The 27,827-nt window shown below is 38.1% G+C and overlaps 1 protein-coding gene across 1 annotated transcript in view; it reads left to right on the plus strand.

The window, feature by feature from the left end:
- Window positions 1-27,827, plus strand: part of CPQ (carboxypeptidase Q) — a 146,614-nt gene that overhangs the window by 110,874 nt on the left and 7,913 nt on the right. The window contains exon 7 of the mRNA XM_058833233.1: window positions 5,533-5,734. Coding sequence (XP_058689216.1) covers window positions 5,533-5,734 — 202 coding nt within the window. The remainder of the gene's footprint in view (window positions 1-5,532; window positions 5,735-27,827) is intronic.

Raw genomic sequence — 27,827 nt, forward strand, 5'->3', positions numbered from 1 at the left:
TCATTGCAAAGGGAAAGAAATGTAGGAAGTGTGAAATGTCCATTTGCAAAACCACAGAAAGAAAGTAGTCACACTGTGTTGTCCAGTATCACAACAGGCCATAGCACCACTGATTGTATTAAGCACAATCAAGATAGCATAGTTACAGAATTATCTTTTACACCAGTTCTAGGTCCATAGGAACTCCTAATTCTTAGTTTTTAGGAATAAGCTTCCTTGTGAAAGCTGCAGAGAAATACAGATTTTGGCTTCTCAGAGGTCAGAACTTGTAACTGTACTACCAAACCCCTATACTTGTAGACTTTTTTACATACTGCTTTCCCATAAAATTTGGCAGAAGAATATTTTATCTTGTAACAAGAGGATGAGCCTTTTTCATACCTTGTCATCTAGCAAAAATTGTACTAATCTTGTTTTACATCAGCCTTCTCCCATATAATGATGGGATAATGTACAAAATTTAATAATTCACAGTGTTCCCGATTTTCTCTGCCTTCATTCAAAGAGTATAAATGGTATGATCATGCTTGTGGCTGGTGGTTTTTATGCCTTGATGCTGGCACATCTCTGCTTCCTAACAGCTGTTGCAGTGTTTTTTCTCTAGATTCAATTTATGTTGTTTTGCTTCATTAAATTACCTTCATACTAAACAGCAACTCAAAATTACACTACATCATGTTTATATATTATTGAATACTTAGAGGATGTTATTTATTTTACTTTTTTTCCTTTTCTAGCTGTCACATGCACTTAAGTGTTTCCAGTGCTTTTTCTTTTCTTTCCTGTAGTCTCAGCTGCCAGCCTAACAAAGCTGGGTGCTGATTTAAACTTTTTTTAGTGCTACAAGTGGGATGACCATCACTTTCTTGTGAGTTCTACAACATTGTTGCCATGCTATACTTATTTCCTGACTGCTCTGGGACAAATACTGGAATACAAGTGTTGCTGTTTCTAAAGTTAAGTGTAAATCAATAAGAGAAAGCTAAAAACACAATGTCAGATTAACTGATGTCCTTTATCACTGGAACAAATGAACCGTTAGTCAAGGACAGTGCTTTGTCATTACAGACTTAAGTATTTTTCCTGTAAAGTGGTGATTCTTCTCAGTGGAACGAAAAAGAAAACCAGTAAATGAGCTGTTGGACAAGTAATACTCTGTTTTAAACAGCCTGAAAGTACTGAAGGCTTTTGGGATAGCTGTTCCCTGCATTAAACTTTCAGATATGTCCCTGCTTTAACTAGGTAAGAGGGATTGCCATCAGTGACTCAGTGGATTAGTCATGAGACGTTGCAGTCTAGTTTATCATCTGGTAAGAAATAACAATTGAGATTTTGACTGAATAAGTAGCTATTGTAAGGTATACCTGCTTGGGATTGCCAGTGTCTATCCCAGAAGGAAGATGTTTCCTACCAACGAAAGTACCAGTCATATATATTACAAGGGTTTGTTTTCTCAATGGAAAGAGTTTACTGTAATTGCAGGGTAAATTACAGATCCCAGAGGATGGGACAGTAATCAGTGGCACAGGGTTTGGTAGGAGGCCTGTCACTGGTGGTGTCCCCCAAGGTTCAGTTCCAGGCCCAGTATTGTTTAACTTCTCACCAATAACTTGGATGAAGGGGCAGAGGCCTCCTCAGCAAGTTCCCCAACAGCACAAAGCTGGGAGGAGTGGTCGATACCCCAGAGTGTTGTGCAGCCCTTCAGAAGGACCCCGACAGGCTGGAGAGATGGGCAGAGAAGAACCATCTGAAATTCAACAAAGGTGAGTGCAGGGTGCTGCACCTGGGGAAGAATGACCTGCACCAGTACAGGATGGGGGCTGACCTGCTGGAAAACAAGTCATGTTTCATGGAGAAAGACCTTCATGGAGAAGGACCTGAGGGACCTGATAGACAACAAGCTCTCCATGTGCTAGTGGTGTGCCCTTGGGGCCAAGAAGGCCAAAGGTATTCTGGGGTGCACTAGGATGAGCACTGGAAGGTTGAGGGAGGTGATCCTGCCCCTCTATGCAGACCTGGTGAGGCCACAGCCGGGGCACAGCATCCATTTCTGGGCTCCTCAGTACAAGAGAGATGTAGAGCTCCTAGAGCAGGTCCAACAGAGGGTGAAAAAGGTGAGAAGATGACTGAGAGAGGATTTCATCAATTTCTGTAGGTATCTGAAGGGAGGGTGTCAACAGGATGGACCAGGCTCTTCTCAGTGGTGCCGAGCAATAGACCAAGAAGCAACAGGCAGAAGCTAATCCACAGGAAGTTCCACCTGAACATGGGGAAGAGCTTCTTTACTTGTGTGGGTGCAGTGGAACAGATTGCCAAGACAGGCTGTGGAATCTCCCTCACTGGAGATATTCGAGAATCATCTGGACACAATCCTGTGGCATGTGCTTTGGGATGGCCCTGCTTGACCAGGAAGGTTAGATTGGACAATCCACTGTGGTCCCTACCAACCTTGTTCATTCTGTGATTCTGTGATTTCACATTATTGGGTTTTTGCCTTAGAGATGACAAGTACTTATATTTTTTGTTTTGCTTAGCAGAGATAAAAACTAGATTGTTTATAGAGAAAACAGAAATAAAATCAATTAAAATTTTAAAATTATAAATAGGAGAAATATTGGTAAAGATTGTGCCTAATTGTGAATTCAATGAAAATACAAAGTCAATTTTCCCATGCAATATTTATTTAATTTAAAAATTCAATTGAAGAGCTAAAGATGACATAATAGAGGTGATCTCCTCTGTGACACAGTCATAAGAAGGCAAAGTATGAAAGTCTGTTTTGATGTTCAGAGAATTAGACAGCAGGTTACACAAAGAAGTTTTAATTTTCTGGTACATACCAGGAGAAGTGGCACACTATCAGGATGCAGCAGACGAGATTACTTTCTGAAAAAAATTACTGGGTTTAAAATGTTTATTTAAATGGTACGTTCACTAGAAGAATGACTGAAGGAAACAGCTGAGCCTGCAATTATTTTTTTTAAATCTTTGTTTGTTCCTTTGAATTAGTCAAGGTCAAATGTATGGTCTCACCTCACTTCGTTAGTGGGAGATATTATTCCTGCATCATAGATGGCAAATGATGACAAAGCATCTTCACTATTTTTAAGCAGTATATTTTAAGCATGTTTTCCAGCATGTATTTTCTGTCTAAGTAGAAATGCCTATGTAGATGTACAAAAATGGGAGCAGGGAAACCAATCTAACTTTTTTTAAGGCTGCAACTTTCAAATTTGATGGTGAGTAGTTTTATAAGTAATCCTATATTCTAGTGGACCAAATAAGGAAAAAGCTTTCTCAAGGACACATGGTACTTCAAGTAACTGTGACCGGTTTCTTTTTTCTTTTCACTTCCCCAGTGAAGTCAGTTTCTCTCACTAGAGTGTCCTGTTTTCATGCCTCTCTAGCACATCCTCAGAACTGAATAGCTTTCTTACAGAACGACAATATGGTGTAATGTATTGTGGGTGGTTTGTTTACTCAGTTTCATATTAAAAACACATGCAAACATTTATGTGAGAAAACACAGCTGAAGAGAACAGCAATTCTGCAGTAGTAGCACTTTATGAAGTTTTTGAAATTAGGGATTCTGTTGTTTTGAGTGATAAGTGAGATTTCTTTTAGGTGTCCATGTTGTTCCTATGCTCTCTCTTCTCACTTCACTGTCCTGAATAATCCCTTCCCATTACCTTATTGCTCCTCCTCACTTCAGCTGCTCTAGAAATGGACAGAAGTCCTGCTTTGGAAACTCAGCCAAAGAAGCTGAGTACCATAGCAACATATTTATCTAGGGCTCACTGTAGGTCAGTTAGCTTTCATTGGCAATTCATCAGCACACTGAAATGTGTGTTGTCTTTACTAAGTCTTCCTCCTTGGTCATATGATAAAGAAGATTTACATTTTGAGACATTCTTTCTATTGTATCTGTGACATTAGAGCACCACTGGTCCCTTTCAACCTGCAGTGTGCTTTTCTAGGCCTGCTTCTCTCCCACTATATTCAGATGGTCTGTGAATCATGATTCATGTTGAGGCTCATGACCTCAAGACAGAATTTGATGATAGGCCTAGACACCATATGTAACCTAATTATTTACGTTTAATATTTTGCAAACTGGAGATGTTTTTCGCTGCCTGAAAATGCCAATTGCCAATGAGGTGACAAGATTCATTATTTGCGCTTTGTTTTCCAGTAGTTAAATGTGTGGATAAATTAGTTATCTTAAGGTATTATAGCATTTACAGTTTCTTTATCATGCAAAGGTTTTATATTAATTTTTTTAACTACTGGATAGATTTCTAAATTAAGAGTAAATAGCTCTGCTCTGTTAGAATTGTTTCACTCAAAAGAAAACAGTTTTGGGGAAGTGTTAAACAGTTCTTGGCAAATTCTGTAAAGGACATCTGAAAACTTATGTGACTTATTCACAGCAACCTGTAGTACGTAGTTGGGTTTAGATACAGAAAAATTTAAACTAATTACTTACTAAATTGTAGGCTTATATATGCATGGATCTGTTAGTTGCTGCTATCTCATATCCTGTGTAATAATTTTTGTGTAATAAATAACCCATGGTAGCAATAAAATTCATGCATGAGATCTGAGCATAGGAGTAAAACCTGGAGTAAGTTCTCTTAGTCACATTCAAGACAGTCTGAAGTATAGCTTTTTTCTGCCTGACATGACCGTGAACTGTTTAAAAAAGTTATGTGCCTCTCCAAAAAAATGAGCTCTTCATTCATTTAAAATCCCTGTGTACTTAATTCCAATTAGACCTTTGTAACCAAGCAATCTAAGCAAATATGGTAAGTAAATAAATTGCTAGTTTTTGTTCTTTAAGCTTAAAAGATTCTTCCAAGTACACACTAAAAGCAAATGTTATTATGCTACTTGTATACAAAATCTTACCTTTCATGTTTCCTGTGAGAATTTATCTTGGAAGCACAGATTTTCCTTAAAATAGACCTTATTCCTTCTGGTCTGGGGGAAACCCTTGCCATTTCAATCCTCCAATTGATATCAGAATTGACTGTATGGTATATTGAAAATAATGTGTTTCTGAACAGCCTGGCTTTTAAATAGATTGCTCCTCACAGTTATTGAAGGCTTTGGATGCCTCTAATTTTAATGTCCCAGGACTGCATTCTCTCTCCACTGCAACAGAATTTCAGAGTCTCAGGTCTGAGAAGAAAGGGAGAGCTGCAAATGAAAATTGCAATATGGTGGTGATGGCACTTTCTAGGTGGCACTTCAGAAGTCTGAAAGCAAGAATTTGGGGACAGCAAACCAGTCATGTTGTGGGTCCTGCAGAATACTGGTACTTCAGAACATGAACTGTTGCAGCCATTTCCATACAGAAAGATAGGTCCCTTCATCTATGCTTATGAATACATTTCACAGGATTTCAGAAGCATTTCTCTGCTTCTGAAAAAAAAAAATTGTGTTATGTTCACAATGACACCTAGAATCTAGTGTATGATGCCAGCTAAAATAACAACCACAGCACAATATCTTCTTTTCTTACATGTTTAGGAAAATATCTCCAACTTTGATATCGTTATGGAGTCTGATGAGGGCACCTTCAAGCCATCTGGACTGGGTTTTACTGGCAGTGCAGAAGCCCGGGACATCGTGAGAGAGATCATGACTCTGCTGCAGCCCATCAATGTTACGGCTGTTTACAACACTGCAGATGGAACAGACATCGCTTTCTGGATGAGAGACGGGGTGCCTGGTGAGTGTCCCTGGAGCTTGGCAGGGGACACCGCTCCCACTGAGCACTGCCACATCAGATGGGTGGGCTGATGTTTTCAAAGTACTTAGAAATTCTTTCTCCCAGGGAGTAAAATTTACTACAGGTAAAATACTTAAATGTTAAATGGTGATCAACAGAAACAGGACATAAAGTGCATTTGAGCTGCAGTTTAATAATGGTATAGATTATACGTAGAATAAAATGCCTAAAATCTTCTTTTCGGCTTTAAGGATTTATAATAATTAATCCCAGACTGGTGGTTTATAAATAGTAAACCAAGGCAGAGGGGAATTCTCCAATACACAAGAAATATTTTTTTAATTATTATTATTTTTACTTTGAAATTCGGGGCTTTTTCTCTTTGTTTTATATGCTGGAGAGACAATATTTTTGAGATGTGACATTTAAAAAGCTATGAGTCATTATGGTGTGATAAAGGAGTAAAATTCTGAAAATGTTGAGGTAGTTAAGGGGTTTGTTTCAAGGACTGTATCTGGCTCCAAGTAAGGAGCAGCTTGTTGGCAAAGAAACTTGTAAGCTGTGAGAGAGATCCACCACTGGCAGTGCCCCCATGCAGGAGACCCCACACTAGCATAGAGGCTTTCAGAGCACAGGAATGCCAACTGGAGGCCAGCCTGGGTGAAGCCTTAGTGAATTTCCATTTGAATAATTGTAGAAAGAAAAGTTTCATAACAGGGATATTAAAAAAGTTATGATCAGTTTTAAATTTTAAGGTTCTTTATCTCCTGTGTTTTATGGCTGAAGTAGGCTGGTACATTTCTCATGCTAGTTTTACTACTTGCTGCTATATGCTTAGAATCTTTTAATATTTTATTAACTGCTGTTTATTACCTTGTGGAAGAGAGTGAATCATGTAATATGTTGTTTATGGTCAGAACCCCTTGCTTCTCACTCACATAGCGTTTACAGAGATACCATAAAGTTGACTATTTCAATAAATGTATGCATGTCTAATTTTGAAACCAAAATATCTATACTGGGCAAGAAGTATGGATGAATGGATATTATTATTAAACAGTTAGGGATTCATCTTCAGCTTCTGTCGTGCTTTCTGGGTGAAGTGGAATTGGTTCAGTACAAAGTTATGCAGCTGTGGCAATGGTGGGCTGAGTTGATTTGAGAGACTGTAAGCACTACTGAGAAGCTGTGGTCATGCATCAACCTCCACAGCCTGGAAGTGCCTGTGAAAAGATGTCTGGTCCAGAATTTCACACTACCATATCTGTGTTGTAGGTGGAATATAAGAACTCACCACTCAGCCTATGTTTAGAAAATGTGAGAGTATCAAAATTATTTCCTAGATAAGGTGCTGGGAGCATTCCAGGGGGTCCTCAGGGACTTGCATTGTGCTTCCCATCTGAATGTGACAGATTATGGAAAAGAGAGAAAAATTTAACATTCAAATGCCTTATTTTCATAAGTTGATAATGTGAGTGGTGCTTATGATGGCAGTGGATATTGAGCACTTGCACTTCTCATCAGCTGTGGTGCACCTGGAGCATAAGCAGCTACAGCTTGCCATGGTACTCTTGATTAGCCTTTGGGCTACTCAGCAGGAGCAATACAGGAAAAAGCCCCCTCCCATGGACATCTGTACTTCTCAGAAAGCATAAACTATGAAAAATATAAACTTTGGGAATATAAGTGCAGCCTTAGGAAAACATGAATATGCCAGAACCAAGACCTCAGTTTCTAAATAAATCTGATTTGTTTTCCTGTTGAGAATTTGTCACATTAATTGATGGTGGGAATTTTTTTTTCTGTCTATAGCTTTGGTTCATTTAACTTCCTGTTAAGTAAAGAGCAAAGTGTTCTTGCAGCATAAAGGAACACTGATTCTTTTTCTTCATGAAGTCCCAGTGAGAAGAAATTAGCTCCACTAAAAGAATTTTGTCTGCTTTAGATTGTATTTCATGCTGTTCCAGGGAGAAGTCTAAACCATCTTCTAATCTTCGTGCCTTGTCTGCAGTGTTCTCCCTGCTTGAATGAGCTTTTATGGTATATAATAACATTGAAACAAATTGAACACTCTGTAACAGCTTTTATAATTTTTTTCAATTTAAACAAGCAGTCAAGTGTTGGCACTTCATCAATTTTATTTAAATATTTTCTTGAAAATATACTTGGTGGCTTTGTTTCTGCAACAGTGAGAGAAAGTATGGTGTACTTCTTGAACAATACAAATGATTTCTGACATAATTGCTCTTGAATTTTCCCCTTTTCAGTGTGAAATAGATTCCAGGATTCACCTTATTAGATGCTATTAATATTCTTCTCCTACAACTTCTTTTAATCTGAAAGATCTACAGAAGGCAACACTACATGTGTTTTTCAGAGCTGTTCATAGCTGTGATAGCCAAAGAGACTGTAGCTTCTTAATCTCTGCTATTTTGAGCATGTTTATTTTTAATGGACATGCAATGAAATGCTACTAAACAGCCCTGATTATTCTGAGATTTTAGGATGAGAGAGGCCATGAGTTCAGAGTCCTTAGCAAACCATAGACTGAAGCCTAATGCACAAGCAAGGTGATCTGCACCAAACACAGCACTCTGGTTCTTTGTGACTGCAGATTATGATAAATATTTGTCAGTGGCCTTTACATTGGATTGTTTTGAGAACAGTTCAGCCCAGCAGTGAGGAATGTCTGTAGTTATGGTTTTGTACTGATAGACAGTTTTCAGCTACTGAAAATATTTGTAGAACATATGTTTTGCTTTTTCATGAAGCATAAATCAAGGGAAAGGGGGGGTTTGTGGTGATGAATTCTATGATATGGTTTTACCATTTGAGGTGACCATTGATTCTAAGTTGCTCATTTAAAAATTATGCAATTGTCTTCCTCATCTTTCTTTTAAAGTGTTCAATTCCATTTTTTTTTTTTTCATTAGGGAAATATAAAAAAGCTGTTCCTTTGCAACACTAATCCCAAATTAAGTTTGGCTAGAATTTTCAAATCTAGGTGGGAAGATAGGTTGGTTGGCTTTATTTATTTGGTTTGCTATCATATTTTTTCACAACAGGTTTTTTTCAGTGCCTGAAAGGGTTAAAAAACTATTAAGCAAGCCTTGCTAAACCAGTGCTAGGATATTCTTGTTGAAAAAGTGAAGTATCTGATGATCACAGATACCTGATGACGACCAAAATGTTTCAAATGTGATTTAGAGCAGTTCCTAAGGTAGCAGCCCTGGTCTGGATCAGCCTTACCTGCAAGCCTTCAGAATCTGAGAAGGAAGGATGAAGTGTTTGTATTTGTGTTATGGAATCCAGTAAACATTAGTTCAGCTTTAGGTGTTTGGGGAGATTAAAACAGGTGCTTTTGTATTTTTGCAAAGGAATGGCTGTTGTGACACATTATTTCCAGGAAAACTGGTTCAAGGATGCTCCTTTCTTTTTGTCAGGGTTGTTATCTGTTGCTGCAGTGCTTATGATGAGAACACTTGTCTGTTAGGAACTAAGCTGTGTTTGAGATCAAGCTGACCCAGGACATCAAACAGCTCCCCAAAGGCATGTTTCAATTCCTCTTTTAAAAATCAACCAATGGCCCAAAGGTGAAATTCCTTTTACAATGTCACTTTGAACCTTGATGGTTGTTTGTGCTTCTCTGTCTCCACAGTGACTTGATTTTTTTGTTACACTGCAAGAAAAGGAAGAATTGTTCTTCCAGAAATTAATAAACCAGTAGTTCATCTAATTTTAATGTTTCTTCAGAAATCAAAAATTCATTGCTAACCCAATCTATTAGTCATTCCAATGTGGCAAACAAATACTATAATGTATCATTTTTCTCATTTTTACATTTTCACAGTGCTTTTTTATTACCTTCATCTAAAATATGCTGTATTTTGGCCTGAGACGCCAGGTTTTGACTCAGATTATTTCCTTTCATGTTATGTTAGAGGTTAAATCTACCCCTTTTCTGGAGCATGCTGCCCTCTCTTGCCCCTATCCCCATCACCCCTGTAGCACCAGACTCAAGTGCAAGCCTGCTGGCACGCTGGTGCCAAGCATACTCCTCTGCTGACTGTCAGCCAGGGACATGTCTGAGAAAGTAGTGTAACAGGAAAACTCCTTGACTTGAGGTTGCCAGCTAGACATGAAGTGAGCAAACTCTCCCAAATTATAAGTGAATAACCTCTGTTCATTCTTGGCTGTGTCACTGTTTGGAAGTGATACTTCACTGTGATGTGTGAAACACTGCCCATCAGATCACCTGTTTTATACTGCCCACAGTCTTGGGCAGGCTCTCAGGATCCACTTTCTAAACTTCTCTTTATTTCCAAAAGAATAAAACCAGACAAAATATCAGATGTACAGTCTAGGGCTTCATAAGCCAATGCTGAAAAGTCTTGGACTTGATGCTGCAGGGGGTAAGGGGTGTTGAACTTGACAAAATCCTTCCTACAAGATGAGGGAAGTGGAAAAACAGTAGGCGTTAAACTTCTTCACTTTACCGTGTAGCTTTTGTGTCACTTGCCATTTGAGATGTTTAGCACAAGGAATCAATCACATGTGGGGCTTCAGGTATCTGGCAAAGTGACAAACTCAAGGCAAATGTCTCCTCATGAAGCTGGACAAAACTCCTGAACACTACTCACAGAACTAAACTTTATGGATAGTATTATAAGCACCTAGGTAATTTTAGGTACTCCATAGGTACTACATTTTTATATTTGTTGAGCTCCCACTGCTCTGGCCATCTGTTGAGCCCAGTGCCAACATCAACTACAATATTTATGTGGAAATGAGGGGTAAAGGGCTTATGGTGTACATGCATGTCTTGCCTCAGTCTTGATCTTAGTAAGTCTGAGATATACCAGAACCATTGTCTGATAATTAGCAATGTAGTTTTTCCATAGCAATTAGCAAATTGTTTTTTCCAGGGCATTCCTTTCCTTTAAAATATCTTATTTTATCATTCATAAAGGAAATATGGTGAATGAGTGTGTTCCACTGCAAAAGGCAAATCTTTTGCAACTTGGGTGGTATTAAATTAAACCAGTATGCTAGAAGAACAATCATAATTGCTTGGCACTTTAGGAACCTACTGTAAGTGCTAAGGCTATTAGACCTATTTAAAATCTTGATTGCAGAAAGAACTGTGTGTATTAATCTGTAAAACAATTCATCTATCCTCTAATTTATCATTGTTCCAATAAAATGGGCTTTTGAAATTAGAAATTACTCTGGAGTAATTAAATGAATTTAATATGTTGCAACTTTTTATGAAGGTGGATTCCTTAAAAGGCTCACAGTTTAACGTAGTATCTCAGTTATATTAGTTTCCTTTGACCTTCTCTGTTAAAGAGTCAATAAAGTCGTTGTTAAAAAGTTAATAAAGTTAATAAAGTCTTTGACACTTATCATTTAATGAAAGGAATAATCTGTAGTATATGATGTTTTGTTATGTTGTGCTTTTAGACTACCAGACAAATTTGACAATACTTTACATATGACTCCTTCCACCTTTGGTCTGCTTGGGCTAGTCTTGTTTTGACAAAATGGAGTATTGTCTACTTCTAATAATTAACAGGAAGCATCAGATTTGCAGTGGTTTTTTTTGTTTCACATAGACTAGACAGAGACCATGCAAAAATGCATCTGGGATAATACTGTTGGAGAGATGGATGGAGTTGGGCAATTAGGCACAGTGCCTGAATGCAAATTTTCCTGGTAGTTTTAAGAGGGCTTTTGTATTATATTTCTCATTAGCAATTCGGGCTGTTTGAGTCTAAACAAACTCAAAGTGGATGAAAGCAAACCCCTTCTTTCAATTAGGCTAGCAAGCTACAGAAGAGCATTGCAAACTTGGAAATTCTCTGTCATTTTGAATGTATAGAACAAGACTTAGGTGCCCTTCAAAAAGTACAGGGTAATTCAAGCAGGAGGGATGGTCTTGATGCAGTAGATACACGATGAAATTTTTTGCCATGTGTCACTCAGAAGGTGTGATGGTAATGGGTTTTGCTGGCCTTAAAATATCTATGAATCTGCCTGTAAATATTGCAAACATTTTCATAATGAAATGCTTCTTTCTCATTTAAGCCTCAGCCATTTCAGACTAGATTTTTGAATATCATAAACTCTTGTGTTTAATTTGTACAACATTTAGATAATCCTAATTACAGTTACAAAAAAAGAACTGTCATTAACTTGCTGATCCCAAAAGAAATTTGAACTGTGAAACCAAAAGCATTTGTAAAACGCTATCATACATTGCTGAACTTTTAAACACTTTTCTTATTTTAATTCTAGGTATTCTCTTCAGTATCTGTGATGCATTTTATTTGGCGAAGTTTTCTTGGTGGTCACAAGTAAAGAATTACAGCACATGGGTTAAGTAGCTGGTATTCCATAGCTCTTAAAATATGTTTTTCGATAAACTTAGGCAAGACAGCTTTAAAATAATCTTATATTAATATTACAGTAAATTAGTTTGAAACACTGACATTCTGATTGGCTTTTAGGATCCTAGAAGTAAAAGTTCCAGTGCTTTCAATTTTGTACTAGTATTATATAAGCTCATTAATATAGTAATGAAAATTTAAATTAGGGTGTTTAAAATAAAATCATAAATTCTAATGGTTCTTGCACTTTTTGGCTAGTGAACTTTTTTCTCTTATTTTGTCACTCTTCTTTCTTTGAATATCAGGTTATATTTCTTCTTTCCTTTTAGATGCTTACTCTTCAAAAACTTAGATGAAATGGATTGGTGTAAATTACCCTTTTTAATATATAGGTTCTTCCTGGAAGCATATGCAATTCCTAAACATCCCAAAAAAATCAATAAATTTTCTTCTCCAACTCACCTTTTTAGTAGCAGAACATACTTCGTCTCAGAAAAGAAACACTGAAAATATCCAGCTGAGGATCTCATCTGGATATGGGGTGTGGTTGTTTTTAATCTGGCTGTGCCTCTGAGAGACATCTTAATTCTCTATTGTTTGCTGCTTAGGAAAGCTGCATTCTGTTTCTGTGGGTGGAAATATTCTTTTTCAGATGGAAGTATTTGCCATTTGTTGATCCTAAAAAAAACAAGTGTTCTACATTAAGACACAGGCCTCAGTGTTAGCATGTTAAATAAGCATTTCGGAAGTACGAGTTAGTCAAGCCTTATTCCTAGAACTGTCCTTGGCTTCGGTGAAGCTTCTGCAAATAATGAAGTAAACAGAAAGAAAAAATAATAATAAAAAAAATAGTTTAGTCAGAGTTCTGTAAGGAGTTTGGGGATGTTTGCCAATGGAAAAGTGAGGATGAAAAATAAGACACATTGATAGCATGGAAATGTTGTGAGATTTCTCACCAAATGTATAATGACCCAGAATGGTTGTTAGGAACAACAGCAGAAATATCTGTGAATTCATAGATTTCATTCCTGGAAAACAAGTTGTAATGGCATCAGTATTAAAAGCTGAAAAAAACAAAGCATTCAGTAGCATTCCAGGAAGCCCACGTGTATGCTGCTCTTGATGGGAGGGACAGAGGTTAAATGTATTAAGGTCTGACTTGCAGCTCTCCGAGTACTTTCCTATATGAAGTCATACCATGAGTATTTCTAATAGGATTCTTCAGGGCTTGCTTCATCCTCAACTATTTAGAGTTTCAATTGGTTTGGAGTCAAGTTTAAAATTAAAGCAGAGCACAGCTGATGTAATTGCTGTATTGGGATGATAAAGAATGATGAGAACAAGCTGATCATTCAGCCAGGTGATTATTTCTCCTCTGGCCAGTTTATTCACACTTGTCTTGTTCTGGAGTCACAAAGTATAATATTTAGAAAACATTACTTCCTTGGACCTGTTGGCTGCCCTATTTCCAAAGAGAAATACATTCCCCCAAATTACCTCATAACCACAAGATTTTCCTGGTGCTTCTTGCACAGCAGCTCCTGTTCTGCAGAACTGCTGGTGCATCTCCCACCAGTTCCGTGGCCATGGGTTGTCCTCTTCCAATACATGACTTTGTTTTTCTCTTTCACGAATTTTCTGAAGTCCATGTCAGGCTACTTCTGGAATTTGAGCTCTCTGAATAGCAACTCTGCCATGCAGCATACACAGCTGCTCCTTCCACAGATTTTATAAAGACACAGGCCATCTGGGTCATTGCTAAGGATGCAAAGGATGCTGACCTGTCAGGGACCCCTGGGCATCACACCACTCATAACCAGCCACCTCAAACTGTTGATGGTGACCCTTTGGGCCCAGCAGTCCAGGCTGTTTTCCAGACACTTTTATTCCACTCCTGCAGTCCATCATTTTCCTGGGGACTGAGTTTTTCTAGTTTATAGTTCATAGAATCACAGGATTATAGAATGGCTTGTGTTGAAAGGGATCTTAAAGACCATCTAGTATCAACCCTTATGCCATGGTCAGGGACACTTCTTACTAGGTCAGGTTGCTCAGAGCCCTTGAACACTTCCATGGATAGGGCATCCACAACTGCTCTGGGCAGCCTGTGCCAGTGCCTCACCACCCTCACAGTAAATAATTTCTTCCTAACATCTAATCTAAATTTACTGTATTTCAGTTGGAATCTGTTCCACATAGTCCTGTTACTACATGCTCTAGTTAAAAGTCCCATTCCATCTTTCTTGTAGGCTGCTCTCAGGTATTGGAATGCCACAATTATGTCACCCCAAAGGTTTCTCTTTTCCAGGCTGAACAATCCCAATTCTTCCAGCCTTTCCATATAGGAGAGGTGCTCCATCCCTCCAATCAACTTAGTGGCCGCCTTTGGGCACACTCCTGGATCCTGCTGCTTTAGATTTTATAACAGTCATAACATTTGCCTTCTTTCAATTATTGGGGTCTTCCCCAGTTGCCACAACTTTTCCTAGATAATAGAAAGCAACTTCCCAATGGCATTGGCCAGCTCCCCCTAGCAATCCATCCAGCACCACTGATTTTTATTTGCCCTATTTGGCTAAATAATCCCTAACTTCATTTTCCTATACCATGTGCAGTACCTCCTTCCCTCTCTCTCTAATTCTGCTGCCATGCAGAGACCTAAGAGTTTTTAATTTTAAGCTACAGCAATTACTTTCTTAGTAAATTTCATTGCTTATTATAGCTAATACAGCAAATAATACAGTGTTTCAACTGCTATTTCCCCCCCAAAGTTCCAGAAGTTTAACATGGAAAAGAAGCTGTAGAAACATCTCAGCTGACTGTGTAGAGCACACTGGAGACACCAAGTATGATTTTGATTCAGGATCTGAATACTTTTTAGTGACAGAGTTTTAGTTATTAATAAAGAAATTTGTTCCTTCCTGAAGCAGCAAACACAGCACATTTTCATTTGCAAGTGACATTTTAGGTGTAAATGCCCAAGGCCTTTGTAGTCCAAACTGAACAAATGCAAAGCTCAGAAATCATTTATAAAGACGTCTTCCTCAAAGGAGTAAGTTCAAAATTATTCCAGTGGCAGCCTCTCCAGGATATTGTTAACATTTATAAACCAGACACTTGGAACCCTTCTATGTGTTTGTCTTCAAAACTCTTTCTAAAGATTGGGTCTATAGTGCTTCTGAATTTCTGAAGAGCAGAATTTATCGAGTACCAATTTCTTTTTCCCATAAATCCCTTTCCAGTGATATTATATGTGTTTTCATGCAACAATTTCAGTCAATTCAAACATGGTCAATTCAGACTACAAAAAATACTTAAGTGTGAAAGAAACTGAATATACATTTGTATTTTGTATTTGCAAATCCCCAAGAAAGGATTATGGGCTGCACAGGAATGCAAGAGGGAAGGTATGGGGTTACTGTTCTGTCTTTGACATCATCTGCCATAATCACTGGACAATTTATAGTTCCTCAGTTTCCCTAATGATAACAGTTATCCAGGGATTGCTTATGAGTTACCTTCTGTCTAACAGTGCAATAAAGAGGAAGGAGTCATCATTACCTTCCTAATTAAGCTGGTCCATCTTCTGCTGGAATCATCAGACCTTGCAGCTATTTAGCACAAGAGCTTCACCTGAGCAAATGTGGTAGATGAGTGTAAAGAAAAGTGGATGCATAAGCTTCCTATATATGTATTTTAGGGGCACATAAACAAATCTGTCTGCAAGGTCAAACCATGAATCTCAACAAAAGAAGCAGTTTATTGGAATTCCCCATGCAAAGAGCCAGAAAACCTAATTAAGATTTACTGTACATCAGGGCCAGTCTGTCCACAGCTTTCAGCTGCTTTCAGTGCCCACGACAGAGTTCTGTCCCAATTGCCATGAGACCTTGGAAATCCACCAAAGAAAATAGGCACTCTTCCTTTTGCAGTTCAGTTCTAATCATTGTATTAAACATAAGCAATCACCTCTGGGACAGAAGAATTTTTGTACTTGTTGCTGTTGTTTTTAAAGAAAGCTGAACTAAAGAAAACTAGGGATTTTCAGACTCTGCTCTCCAGACTCCTGAGGGATTGTGAATTACTCCTAAAAATGTACAACCTCATCTCCTACTAAGAGCACAAGTTTGCTGTCAGTGGGCTTGATTATCCAGTTGTTGTCCACTGGGATAATCCCTGTGTTTGAAAATGTTTATGGATTTAAAATTGGAAGCAGTTGAAAACCATTAATGTGGTATTGTGGAGGAGAAAGAAGTTGAGCAGCTTGATTTCTCAATTCTCTATCCTACAAGCAAAGACATGGGAGTTTAGAGCATTGGCATTTTTCGGCTATCCCAAATTCCTCTGGGGATGTGCAGAAGCACCTCACCTCCTGAAAGATACTGAAAACAACTTAGAGTTGTGAATTAAAGATAGGAGACAGAAAAAACTTAAATTCTCTGAGGACAAAGGTTATTATGAAGAATTCTAAAGCAGGGTGGTTTTACCTAAACAAGGATTGTCTCAATTGCCTGCCTGTTTCCCCCCCAAATACAGACCCTCAGCAACAACGACCAAAGCCCAATAGGAGTTGATAGGAGCTGCCTGAGAAAGAACAATGCTCAGTTGTCCATCTCTGATCAGAGACGTGAAGAAGCAAAAACCAAAGCTATCACCAGTGAAGTCACAGAACTGATTTTCAAGATTTTTTTTTTTTTTTGCCTTATTTGCTTAAATGGGCAATTGCTAGAGGAATAACTTTAGCACTGTTTTCCACATAAAAATGAATAGCAGTTCATGTGAAATATTTAGGAGTGGGACATTTTTCTGATGTAAAGCACTTGTTCATAAAATAGAACAAAGTTACTCCAGAAATTTTGTGTCTACTTGCTCTTTGCAGGGTTCACTTGGAATAGTGATCCTGAATTTCCCTCTGCCAAGCAGGCCAGACTTGGCTGGAGCCATGAGTCAAGCCAATCACCAGAAAAAGATCTGTAGTCCACTCAGCAGCTATTTCAGAAAGCCACACAAACAGATGAGATTTCAAAGAACCATAGAGCTGGCCAGGAGGTTTCTAGAGAACCTCTAAATATCCTTGGTTCCAGCATGGTCTTGCCAATGTCTCTCATTTCTTTCACATTTCTTTAAGCTGAACTTGAAGACTTGCTGTAATGGAAACATTATAGACCAGATGGCCCGTCTCAGTACTATTCTTAGTGCTTAGGAATGTTTTTCTTCTATCTAACCTATTCCTGCTGCAATTTAAGAGCCTTAATTCTTGTTTCTTTTCATTGTGAACCCAAATACATGGTTACTTCTTTCCATTTGCAACAGGTTTTTACGTGAAGTTGATTTTTTCCTTCCTTGGTGTTATGCTTGCATCTATTGATCATTATCGTGAGTTGTCTTTTCAAGTATCTCTCATCAGTGAACATCACTTAACAAATTCTCATCATGCTCTCAGTGCCCCTGTCACATGTCCCTGATCAGCGCCATCTTATAGTGTAGGAAGACTCTACTCCCTTGCTTTGGTCTATAATGAAAACAGGAAATATTCTCAGACCCATTTGGTGCCCCAATCTAAAGATCTTTCCATTTTTTACTCTGAATATATTTTTCATGTAGTTTGGATCAACCTTGCAGTATACATAATTTCCTTTTTCTCTTCCAGTGTCCTTAGTGATTAACATAACTTTGAATTGTATACATATTTTATAGGATCAGAAAATTAGTTCAAAGGGAGCCATTATGTACCCCAAGGTTCTAGACCATCCTATATTCTGGTAACATCTGGAGATCACACTGCTTTGGTGCCTGACATTAAAGGCATTGATCCTAGGGCTGCTTCATAGACAGAATGCATTGCAGAAGTAGTTTCTCTCAGTAGATTTGCTTTTTTATTAAGGAAAAAAATACTGAAATGTCTTCATTTATATAAACAAGGTCTATTTTGATGAAATTATAATAGAAAATAACAGAATTGGGAATATTTCACTAAGAAGAAACAGGAACCAAGCCAATGCCAGATTTTATCAGATTGACCATTTCATTTAAGAATCCATCAAATAAACTATTACAATCTCTGGGAAAAAAAAGAAAACTATATAAGATATATATATATATACAACACTATAATAGAGATGATATGATAAGATGGTATGATATAGAGTAACTATTCACCATTTGTAATATAACCAGAGGATCAGATCATCAGCACTACCCAGCTTTAAGACACACTTCTCTGGACAAGACATAATTGAATGGAGGAAATCAGCATCACAAGATGTTTCAGAGACCAAGATCAAACATACATTTAACAAGGATGGAATCCTGCATGGGAGAAGGGTCTGGAAAAGGCTGTCCAACACAGAGATGTGAAGGCAAGCTCCTATTCAGAAAGTCCTTAATCTGTTGATGGATGGACAGCTGTACTGAAGGATGAGACCCTTTCTCCCATTTTTTCTCAAAACATTGGCTTCTACCAGGGAGAGGGAAAAAGGCTGACTGAATCTTTGAGGTTTTCCCCAGTTCATCTGGTTTTCTGGTTTTCTGTTCTGTGTAGTGGTGGTCTGCATAGATCCTAAGCACTACTCAATAGTGTGGGTAGCCAGACTGACAATAGATGTTACAGTCAGCACCCTTTTAGATGCAGGAAAGTTCTGTGAGTTAGTTAAAGAGTTAGATTAATTAGTTAAAGAGTTACATGTAATTATGATGAAGTCTTTCCTTTGAGCCTTCATATAATGCAAATCCAATGCTCTTGTCCTTTCAGCTTGGCTTAAACTGGAAGGCAGTGTATGGCAGCTGGAAAGGGAAATGGGTAAGAGGGAAAGTGAAGCGGCAAGGGTAGAACTGTGGAAAATCTTGGACTTTCAGCTTCCTAGGATAACTACTCTTAAACAAAAGCATCTTTTAGTTGATTTTTAGATTTAAGCTAGAGATAGGCAGGAAGTGTTAATGATACCAATTACTGTTGCTGACTTCTTGTGCATTATTCCTGGTCTATGCTTTAAAACTGCTAACTGAATCTGTGGGCAGATATTGCAGCAGCAGCCCTTCATTTCCAAATTACAGAGACTCTGAGATAAGCTATATGGGTTTGAAACATATTTTAAAAAACAATAAAATAGAGTCGTTAACCAATTGTCTTTTCATTCATATTGCTGAGCAAAATTAAAGGCTGCTGTATGTGCTCCAGGTGTCACTGAAGGAAGTCTGTAGACAAATACTGCTGAAGACTGGGCAGTTATGATTTTTATTGCACCCAGGCATCAACTGGTGCATTTTGAAGCCTGACCCAGGCCCTTGCATCCATAGCAACCACTGGAGAAAGAGGCACACTCTTGTGGGCTGCTCTGTGTGCTCACACAGTCTATGCTGGTTCCAAGCAAGTCATAGTGCAGTTTCATTTTGTTGTCCCTGTTCAAAGGTTGCAGAAATAGATGATCATTAATAACCAAAATGCCTTGTTTTGGCAAAGCCTTGATTAGCTCTTGGGGTGGGTTTTTTCCCCATGCAGAAGGACTAGGGAGGTTCCTAGGATATTTGCACAGAACTGCCACTTCCAACCTTGAAATTGGTATTGGTGCTCCAGCCACCATTACTCTTGAGCTTGAAAACATGAAAGAGATCAGGTTGGAGGGGGCAGCTCTCACTCTCTTGCTGAATTGCAGTGTCAGAATCACAGGCTGATCATGTCAGGGCTTCAACATCCTGCCACAGCAACTTGTTTTTTTTGGCCTGAACAATTTTGGCCCTTATGACTTCAACTAAGAAACAGATTTCATTGTGCAGCTAAAACTAATCAACAAGTTTTAAGCATCTTAATCTTGAAAACAGCCTGAATTATACACATCTTTGATTTTAAATCCTTAAGATATGCTAAATGGGAAACATTGAGAAAACTTAATTAGTTTGCCCGCTTCTTCCTATAGTTCCTAATTAGTATGGGTACTTTTCTTGTCCACCAACTCTGCTGGCTAGATTTTAGGGCAGATGTTCTTGTGCAGTCATCGTTAAAAGCACATGCATTGGATGCTGTTGAAGCCTCCAAGCGCTCTGCATTTATGTCTTTTATTTCAAGATGGTTGGGGGGAAGAAGGAAGGGATCATCACACAGTTAAAAATGTCATTTGCTTTCTGTATCTTTTCCATGCAGATTCTCTCTTTCAGACAAATAGCTGCCAGGAAATTTGTTATGGGTATGATGGTTTTGAGACATAATACTCTGTTTTTGAGAACATTATCTCGGATTAAAAACTTTTTCACTCAGTATACTCAACTCAATGACAATTTCACTATCCCATAACCCGAGTAACTTCAAGTGTCTAATCAGAGAGCAAGAGGGAAGGGTATGCCTGTGGTTCCTGGAGCCTGAGCTGGGAGAGTGATAAGAAACACTGTAATAATTTAACAGGTATGAGAGCTCCTGCCTGCTGAGCCAGCTCTCCTGCATCTGTGGAAATGGGCAGGATCACTGCTTTGCCCATGGCTTGTGTCAGTCCTCCCCAGCCAGACCTCTTTTGGTTTCACCCTCCTCTGCGAGTTGTGGCTTGGCCCCAGCCCTCATTACATTTACCTGGGCAAAAACATCTGTCCCACAGTTTTAGGTGTAGAGCATCATTTTTGCAGAAAAAAAAAAAATTTAAGTGTTGTAAGTGATGTCCCCATAGTGGATAGCATTATTCCTTGCCTTTTACTGTTTTTTGGTTTTGGGGTTTTTTGATCATTCTATTTTTCTTTTTGATTTGCATTGTGGTTTAAATTCGTTGAGATAGGGAAAAGTGTGGTTGCTCTTCTACTGTTTCAAGGAGTGAATGTTTGGCCACTCCATTTGTTAAAACAGATAGTAGTGAAGACACTCTGGGTGCCTCATCTAATTCCAAATAAGCCTTGGGCTCTCGATACACAGCACAATAATCTAATTATTGAAGTAGTTATTGCTGTCTCCTCTGCTACACCCTGCCTTTCCAAACCCAGAGCCACCTTTGGAGTCACAGCAGTGAACTCTGCTAGCAGTGGTGGGATGTAATGGCAGTCTGTCAGCCTGGAAACAGCTTGACTGTACTTACCTGGAGTGAGTTACTTATTTCAAATCTCACTTGTGTGTTTTTTGACCCTGAAAGGAATATGTGACAGGGGAAATAGTCCCTTCTTCACTCAATGCATTCTAATTTCAGTGGCTGCATTTCCAAAAAGGTTGTGCTTTTTCTTTGCCTTTTCTGATGAATCTGATAATAGGTAAGGCTAAGGTTAGACTACCCAGGACTAATGAGACCTACCAGTTTTTCTTCTTTTGTGTCAGTTCCTGTAGGAGTGGGGAATGGAAACTATTCAACCAATAACCATGCACAATTATTTTGCAATGATGGGCCTTAAAGCAAGAAAAATCATCCTGTCTTTTTTTTGTTGTTTTTTTGGGTTGGGTTTTTTTTTTGGTTTTTTTTGGGGTTTTTTTTACTATCAGATGCCTGTTAGTTTTAAAGTGAGGATGAAAAAGTAAAGTGAGGATGTCAAAGTAAAATTAACATTGGCAAGAGTTTTTCATCTAGGTTATTTTTAGGTAGGATTTATAATCCCAGTTTGACTGAGTATTTGTTGAAGTCTTTTGAATATATAGCATGCCATTCTGTTTAGCAAGTGTGCATTTGGCTCCTGAAAGGTTTTTAATTATGTGTGGGTTGGTAGATATAGATGTATATATGTTAATATTTATTTTTATGTATCTGCTCTGTAAAAAGAGTCTTCAATTTAGTTACTTGAAAGGATAGTCTAATGGTGATGAAAACTTGCATTTGGGGAGCATGGCTTTCTCCTGTGGAAGACAAGCATAGCAATGCAGAGATAAAGGGTTTTTTTTCAAGGAATTTAATAAATTTTAGCTTCTCTCTATTAAAATAATTCTAATCATTTGATAAAAATCTTGCTCTGGGCTGCTAAGAATCATCATCACTGGGTCTTTTTGTCCCTTTGCATTAGTCTGTAGGTAGTATTTGAATGTGGCACCATAACCAACTTTACAAGAGTGTGCTTGTGCTTGATTTCTTTGACTAAATCCAAATTGAAATTACTTCCATTTATACAGCTGTAAACATTGCTTTAAGTTTCAGCATGGACACAATATACCAGAAGGATGGTGGGTAGTATTTAAACTAAAAGAGGTGTATTTGCTTTTTATTTTGGTCACTGTTATCAAATTATCTGCATTTGTTGCATCATATGTAAATGCTGTGTCTTTTGGAGTCGCTTAGAAATTTCTGTAAAAGTATATAATTTTAAATGGGTCCTTGCAGATATTTATTAACAAATAATGAAAAATATATATTGATCCTTGATTTCTGCAAAATTATGATTGTCATGGAGATAATCAGATTGATTCTGGAGCAGGATTTTCTAAGCTGTTCTCAACAGCTTGGCACTCATGGCAGCTGGACTCACTAGAGCCTTGTTCTATTTCTGTACACTTTCACTCAGTCTTTGCTTCTCATGTTTTAAATGAGGCCTTCAACCATATAGGTTTAATTTGAACAAAACCAAAGCAAACTTCAAAACTTTCAACTTCATAAGAAAACAGTGTAGTAAAAGATAGGCTACAGTAAGCCTATGTTTAAGGCAAATGCTATTTACATTTACTGATGTGACTGTGGATTTTTCAGTGAAAGCAAACAGGTTAAACTTTCAACTTAAAATTAATTGTCAGCTTCTCTTAGTGTTCTTCCTAAGCTTGTGTGCTTTTTTTTTTTTTTGTGCTTAATATATTAGCATTTTGACAAGTGCATTTGCACTCTTACAAAATAGCTATCACAGCAACTCAAATTTACAGGTTGGAAAAGTCATGCTAGTTAGGGACATTGGTTTATTTATTTTATCTTCTTTTAGGATTAGTTCTGCTCTGTGGATTAGCCAGAGCCCACATACAAGTAGTGATGCACTGCAGAGTCAGACCAGGTGTGAGGAATTTCTCTACTTCCTTACTTTAAAGGACAGAAATTCTTTAATTTCCCCCTTTCTTTTCCTAATGAAGCCCCATGTAATTTCATGGAACATTAAAACAGAGATTCTGAGATTGTGAATAACAATGTTGCAGCAGGTGTCTTCACTCTCCCTTAATTATTTTTATCTTTTTTTTTTTTTTAAGTGTATTGTTACTTTGTAGTTTTGCTGACAAAAATAATCAGTTGCTTAAAATATTAAATAAATATTAATTCCTGTTACTTTGTATCCATCACCCATTGGAAAACATGATTTTAGATTAGGGCAGAAAGGTTTTGTGGTTCTCTGAACCCTAATCCCAATGGTGGCTGGCAGCTGAGGTGTCCTGCACTGCGGGTGGGCCAGCTGAGAAAGGTGTGAAGGGAGCAGTGTTGGTGCAGTGCTGTGCTCCATTTCACATGCCTTTTGCAACCCCAGAAAGTGCCCCTGGAACTGTAGGCTTTGTGGCTCTCTGAAGCCCAACCCTAAAGACTGAAAATTTTATATAGTCCTGAACCTTGCAATAAGGTTTGAATTTTGTTTCAAGAACTTCTCAGAATTTCTTTAACCAGTGAACTAGCTAAATATACACTGGTTTGGAGATCAAATGAAAAAAATATTTCATCACCAGTATCTGGACCATCTGACGTGTCATGAAGTAACTTACTGGTTTAAAACTCAAGTAGGCATTACTCAAGTATCCACAGATATTTTGAAGGATATTTTATTGTTGTAGGCATAGTATATTCTTCCAGCTTTGTCTTATGGTTCTACGTCTAAAATCCACCATGAACTTGAAGAGTTTGATAGTCTCAGTGAGGTGCAAAAAACAGAGACAGTAAATGTTGGAGTCTGAGATACAGAGTGTATGCCCTTGTCTCTGATGCCTCTGAGATCCAAGAGAACACTCAATTTCATACAAAATGAAATGTTTTCATGGTGTTACATGAAAAAAACTGTTAAAGTTAGATAGAAAAGCTAAAAGTGTGAATGTGTAGATTAGAAAGTTTTCTTAGGTCACTAGGTGAAAAAGTTAGTTTAGAGTTTAAACTAGTTTAGAGAGCAGAAGGCAAGATGGAGGATTTAGAATGATGTCTCTTTTCATTCTTCTTCTTCATATTCTTCTTCTAGAGGTTTTTGGGTAGTAGTAGGTGACTGGATTAAAAATGCCACAATGCAGTACACAGGTGTTGGGTCATTGGGTCATTAAGAAAAATAATATACGTGTCTATTGTTAATTGGATAAGAATGAGTATAAAGATAAAAGAACTGCATAGTTCAGGGCCATTTTGTGCCTTCAGAGCCAAAATGAGCCAGGTTGTAGTGAATTAAACTTATTCAGAAAGTCTAGAGAGGCCTGACAAGTTTTGTGATAACATCCTAATAAACACGAGAAACAAGATCCTAACGAGCTCTGGAGTTTTCTTCTGACCCAGAGAACTGAGATAAGCAGGACTCCCTGTGAAGGAGTATCCTGAAGGAGCTCTGCTCAGAGAAGTTGAGAAATCCAGGAGTGAGGAGAAGTGCAGAAGAAGCAGAGCAGAATCAAAAAAGAGAGAAAAAACAAATTAAAAAAGTTGCAAGTAAAACCATTGTTCATCCTGTGGGTGTGGTTGAATAAATGTAGTTTTGGTTTCTGTGATATAAAATATAGCAGACTGGTACTATGCTTAGGATGTGTTTTACTTAAATTAGGTGACTAGTTTGTTGGTTTGATTTTTTTTTTTTCATAACTTGTTATGAAATGCTCATTAACTGGCTCTTCCCACCACCATCTGGGCAGGAGGGAGCTCTGCTAGGTTGGGTCCTATGAACGTTGGAATTTCTAGTACTGGACTACTTGGTGGGAAGGCTCCTCCAGGAACTTTGTGATTAAACATCCAGCTGTAATTGTATCAAGGAGGGAAGGCTAGAGCAAATGAGAACCTGTGCATTTCCTCTCTGTCTCCAGCATCATCTGGAAAAGCAGGCCTAAAGGCTTGCTTTAAACTGGTTCATGAGTTTGGCTTGGGAAATAGCTCCATTTCTTGTAAAATACAAGGAAGCTTCTTGAATGGATTGAAACTGCAAATGAATGCACAGAATTACTGGAAATGGAAATGCTACTCAAAATCTTGACAAATGGGTCATTTTCATGGTTCTCTCTCCCCATGTGTGACTTTTAAATAGTCTAGGAGGTGTCTCTTTCCACAGCTGTTCTGGGGTAATTTTGGAGGTTGTTGGAACAGGATGGAGCAAGGGTCTAGCCCTGGGTGTTAGCAGGAGGCTCTTTGGCTAGCAGAGAACGTTGAAGAAAGTGCTTCAATAGTTTGGGTTTCTAAGCAACCCTATAATGTCAGCTACATGGTGCACTTATATCGAGACTATAGAAACAGAAATGCATTTGCTCAGGAAAGATGGCTCAAATGGGTCCCAGTATTCACTTGACCCTTGTGTGTGACATTTAAAGCTTAATAGCATTAAAATAAATTGCATGCTCAATATTTAACTGCTTTACTGAGCTGAGGCATAAACAAACACATGAAAAAGGATTCTAAATTAGAGAAACTGCTGATTTTGCAATGACTTTCATTCCACTTATAGTGTTCAAAAGAGAATGCAAAAGGTAAGGGATTTATAAATCCAACAATCACTTTTACAACTATCAACTTTTTTAAGTGTTCTCTGCATAACATATGTGTGCATAGACATTATTTTAAAGAAATCACAAATTAAATAAATTATATTAAAATATACACAATATATGCAAACATAAACATAAACTATATAATGCACGTACATAATTCTTCTAGATTGATATGCTTTAAGTAGGGAATCCCCTAAATAGGGATCTGTGTTTTAGTGAGCCAGAGTGGTCACAGAGCCAAAACACAAAAGTAATTCAAGAGTCCGTGTTGCTTTGGAAGGAGGAAGTCATGCCTCGTCAATCTAGCAAGGGATTTCAGAAGAGTTTGTAACCATTTCTGTAGCTGGATCTGGTCAGTAAAGTAGAGTCTTCAAAAGCCCCTGGATCAAAGACTACAGAGGAAAAAGGTAAGGTGAGAGGTATTTTCCCCCTTCATGGTAAATACCTGATCTTAAATAGGTAGAAATAAATTGTCAATATTCTTAATGGAGTATTAGGCTGCCCAGTCACTTTTTTTTTTGGCACTTTGGATGTTCACAAAGCTCCATGTTAGCTGCAAAGGGAGTGAACAGCAAGAATAGCAAGTTGGCAACATTTGTTTCAAATATTTGATCTTAAATATCAAATCTGACTGTGAAAATGTGACAGTAATCTTATAGTAGAAAATATCTAAGAAATAAAACAACTAGTGACATTTTTATGTCAATAAATGTATAGGAGCTATGGATACAGAGCAACAGGATCCATGTTATCTTCAAGAAGAATGATCTGGGAATCACTGTGGATAATTGTCTGAAATTGTCAAGTCAATACCCAGGGAAGGCTAAAAACACAATGTGTATCATGCAGCTGAGGAAGGAAGGAAGACAGAAAAAGCAGAAAGCATCCATAGGAGATGTGTTGTGGTGTGCTGCAGTCACATCATGATTCCATTTATGCACTGGTGTTTGCAGGCAGTATTGGGCTTCTCATCTCAGGAATGGTGAAACGTAATTAGAAAAGGGAGAAGAGTCACCAGAAGCCTGCATCCTCAGAGATATTGAATAGTTTCTGCAAGAGGAGGATTATTCAGTTTGGGAAAAAGCTGCTGAGTTAGGTGTGATTAAACTGTATTAAGCCACCAGTGGTATGAAGCTGAATGGAGAAATGGAGGGTGCTGTTCCTAAAGCTCACGAAGTGAGAACTGTACTGAGCCCACACAGAATGCTCAGGCACACTATGCACTGCCACATGGAGCTGTGGGCAGAAGTGTAAAAAGGTTCAAAAATTGGTGATGAGTGGGCCTATGAAGGATCTCTCCATCCCAGAGAGTGAACCTACAAGTGGGTCATGTTTAGGCAGCACCAGCTAGGGAGACTTACCCTTTTCTCTTTTTTATTAAATAAAAAAGAACCTTGACAATTTAAGACAGAGGTCAGATGAATGGAGGAAGAACTTTCAGTGATTTTTACTGTTGAAGATTTATCTGGGGTTTTGTGGGTTCTTTCCCAGTCAAGGGCTGTTTAGGATATTACTTTAGAGTCTAGTCAACCTGTGCTCTATGAAGTAGAACTGCTTCCTTCCCTGGCACCTCATTTCACAGCATTTCATGCAAGTTTATGTTGGATCCCCTGCTGTCACTGGTCCTCTCATGCAATAAGTGAAAGGTTAATGCATTGCAAAAGTAACTGTGATAATCCTGAGCTGTAATTTAGTCCATTTAGTGTATCCGCAGGATTAATTTTGAAATGCATTACGCAAAACAAGAAGTAATGCAAACTTCATATTGTCTCCCTTACACCATAGTCTCATTTAATTAGTCACTGAAACAACCACCTGAAAGCTTTCCCTCTGTCTTTTTGTTTGAATCATGAATTTTAAAGACTTTTGAGAGAGTGACTCAGGAGGTGAAACAGCAGGGCTTCTGATGTTATTTATAAGCTCTGTACTGGAAACTATTTCAGTGTTGGAGGCCATGAAACTCAAGCAACTTAGCCTGTAATTTCATCATTTGAGACTAAGTGACAGGAAAACTAATGCTGTCAGTGCCCCACTAAACAGCATTAGCATTCTCCATTGCCTCTGCTTATTGAAAAATGGATAATGAAATAATTGGCATTAAAGCCAGCTGTCAGCTACAGGTTATACC

Source organism: Poecile atricapillus, chromosome 2, assembly GCF_030490865.1.
Source record: "Poecile atricapillus isolate bPoeAtr1 chromosome 2, bPoeAtr1.hap1, whole genome shotgun sequence".
NCBI classification, from domain to species: domain Eukaryota; kingdom Metazoa; phylum Chordata; class Aves; order Passeriformes; family Paridae; genus Poecile; species Poecile atricapillus.